At 37.1% G+C, this 2,364-nt stretch overlaps 1 protein-coding gene across 1 annotated transcript in view; it reads right to left on the reverse strand.

Annotated features, from left to right (window-relative positions):
- The window catches only part of LOC103605315 (tetratricopeptide repeat protein 39C-like), a gene marked incomplete at its 3' end in the record, with an annotated part of 23,706 nt that overhangs the window by 18,570 nt on the left and 2,772 nt on the right, over nucleotides 1-2,364 (reverse strand). The window contains exon 3 of the mRNA XM_008589890.1: nucleotides 476-590. Within this exon, the coding sequence (XP_008588112.1) occupies nucleotides 476-590 (115 nt within the window). The remainder of the gene's footprint in view (nucleotides 1-475; nucleotides 591-2,364) is intronic.

Here is a 2,364-nt window from a genome sequence, read left to right on the forward strand (position 1 = left end):
TATCCCTAACTAAAGGTTGTAAAAATGCACGTCATTCAAGTATATTAGGAAATCTTTCATGATTTCCTAACATAATTGAAATCATTGAAGGTGCTCAGGCCTTCAATAATGATTTCCTGAAAACATTAAATTTCAATCAACTATATTTCAATTTAAAGATTATTATCACAACTTGATTCCCATAAAGGAAAAGTATTGTATATCTACATACATATAAAAGACAAGGGTAATTTCTCTAAGTATGACAGAATCATCTTGAGACAAGAGGATGAAACACAGACTTAGGGACTAAAACGACTCTGTTGAACATACATTAAGCACTTATAATCGCAATTTCCCCAGTAATAAATCAGTAGCATGCCCCAAAGAGGAGCCACATGTTTTCAGACTGAAATATGAGGTGTTCTAAAACAAGAGTATTAACAATTGTGTCCACTGAAAAGCTGAAGCCATTAAAAATAATGTGTCAGCATACCTGACAATTCTTGTTTTACAAACGAAAGCACAGCCAGGTAAACTTGACAGTCAGCTATGATTATCTGCCTTTGAAGCCGATCAACCATAGAGGGGGTGGATTTTCGGACATCAACCTGTTTGGTAGAAAGTGCACACCAATAAATTACACACAAAAACAATGATTCCTCCAAACTATTGTACAAAATAATTTCACACAGGAATAGTGAAATAGGGCAGTCACTCAAAGCCAGGATTATACCATGAGCCTACTAGTAGTTTATACCATGAGCCTACCATATTCCCATCAGATCTAGCTTTGTTTTGTGAACAATACAATGCTGAAGAGCATTATGACTCAAAGACAAATATTCTAAGTGATAAAAACTGAATTTATGGGAAACATGAAAATCAACACGAAACTTCAGAATTCACCTTTTTATTAAGCAATATAAATTCTTACTTATCCAAAATAAAAATCATGAAAGGTACAACACTCTCCAAAGTGGATAAGCTAAAAAGTCATCTTGCAGCCATCTAGTAGGATTAATATTAGGGTGCATTCTTTTGGTGCATGCAACTGAGACGTGTAGGATGGAAGCTGATTATATTTCTGTTAAGGAGAAAATACCCTGGGATTATAAATATTAGCTTTGAATAAATCACAAATTGTACTTCAAATTTAAGCTACATAAATAAAAATAAGCAAAAAATCAAATCACTTTTTATAAAATGTTGGTCTTTTATCATAAAGAATGTTTTTAAAATGAGAAAAATAATCATTCTGGAATATAACACTCTGCATTCTTAATTCAAAGGAAACTTGAATAAAATAAGCTAAACAGCTTTCATGTGCTTTCACAATGACATAGAAATTATAGGACTTTTGCAAATATGCCAATACTTTACACAGTACATGCAACAGAGTGACCTCTTTCCCTTTTTTCTAGATTTTAGCATAATCCATCTTGGTCACTGTTGTTCCAAATCTAGCCCCAGATCTCATTACTCTGTTTGTTTGGGAAAATGTCAATCTATTGATGCTTCTGTCTGTTTGTAATAACATCTACTGAGCAGTGCTGTTGGGAGAGCTAATAAGATACTGTATATGAAAATGCTTTTTAAATTGCAAGGACCCATGACAAATGTTAATTATTAACATATGTGCTAGACATGGTATTATATATGGAAATAAACTTACAGTCTAACGAGAGAATATAGACCTTATTACCATGTAATATAGTAAGTGCTCTGAAGGGTAAAGTACAGGGAACTGTGGGAACCTGTAAGCAACACACTCAACAAGGCTTGGGGCCTCAGGCAAGAGTCCTGGGGGTAAGTGACATCTTGGAAGAAATAAACAATGAATAGGAACTAGGTAGAGAGGGGAGAATGTTCTAGGTAGAGGAAAAGTAAATGCCAAGTCAGCCACACAAAGGAGTCTGGACTTTATTGTAATGGCGATGGCAGGGGATGGAGAGGCACACTGAGAACCCAGCAAGCATTATGTTATTTACATTTTACTGGCTGTCCTACGGAGAATGAATAGAGAACTGTGACACTGGTGGCAGACATGCCAGTCTGTCTTAGGCAAGTGGGATGGTGGCTGACCTAGGGAGATGGCAGTGAGGACGGACATAAGTCAATGAATTCAAGAGGTGTTTAAGAAAGAGAGTCAACAGGACTTGGTCACTGATTGGACATCGGGTTTGGAGAAGGAAGAAGCACGGAAAACGATTGCCCTTCTGGAGCATCAGAAGACTGTACTGTGGGCCCGTCCATGACTTCATCCAGGTGGACACCACAAGCAAGAGCAGAGTGAAGCAACCTCCTCTGACTGCTTCACAGGTGAAGGAGCAGAGGAAAGACAGGCAGCCTTTGAGGACTAATCAACAGACTGGTTTGTCGACT

Source organism: Galeopterus variegatus, unplaced genomic scaffold (assembly GCF_000696425.1).
Source record: "Galeopterus variegatus unplaced genomic scaffold, G_variegatus-3.0.2 Scaffold5728, whole genome shotgun sequence".
In the NCBI taxonomy this organism is placed as follows: domain Eukaryota; kingdom Metazoa; phylum Chordata; class Mammalia; order Dermoptera; family Cynocephalidae; genus Galeopterus; species Galeopterus variegatus.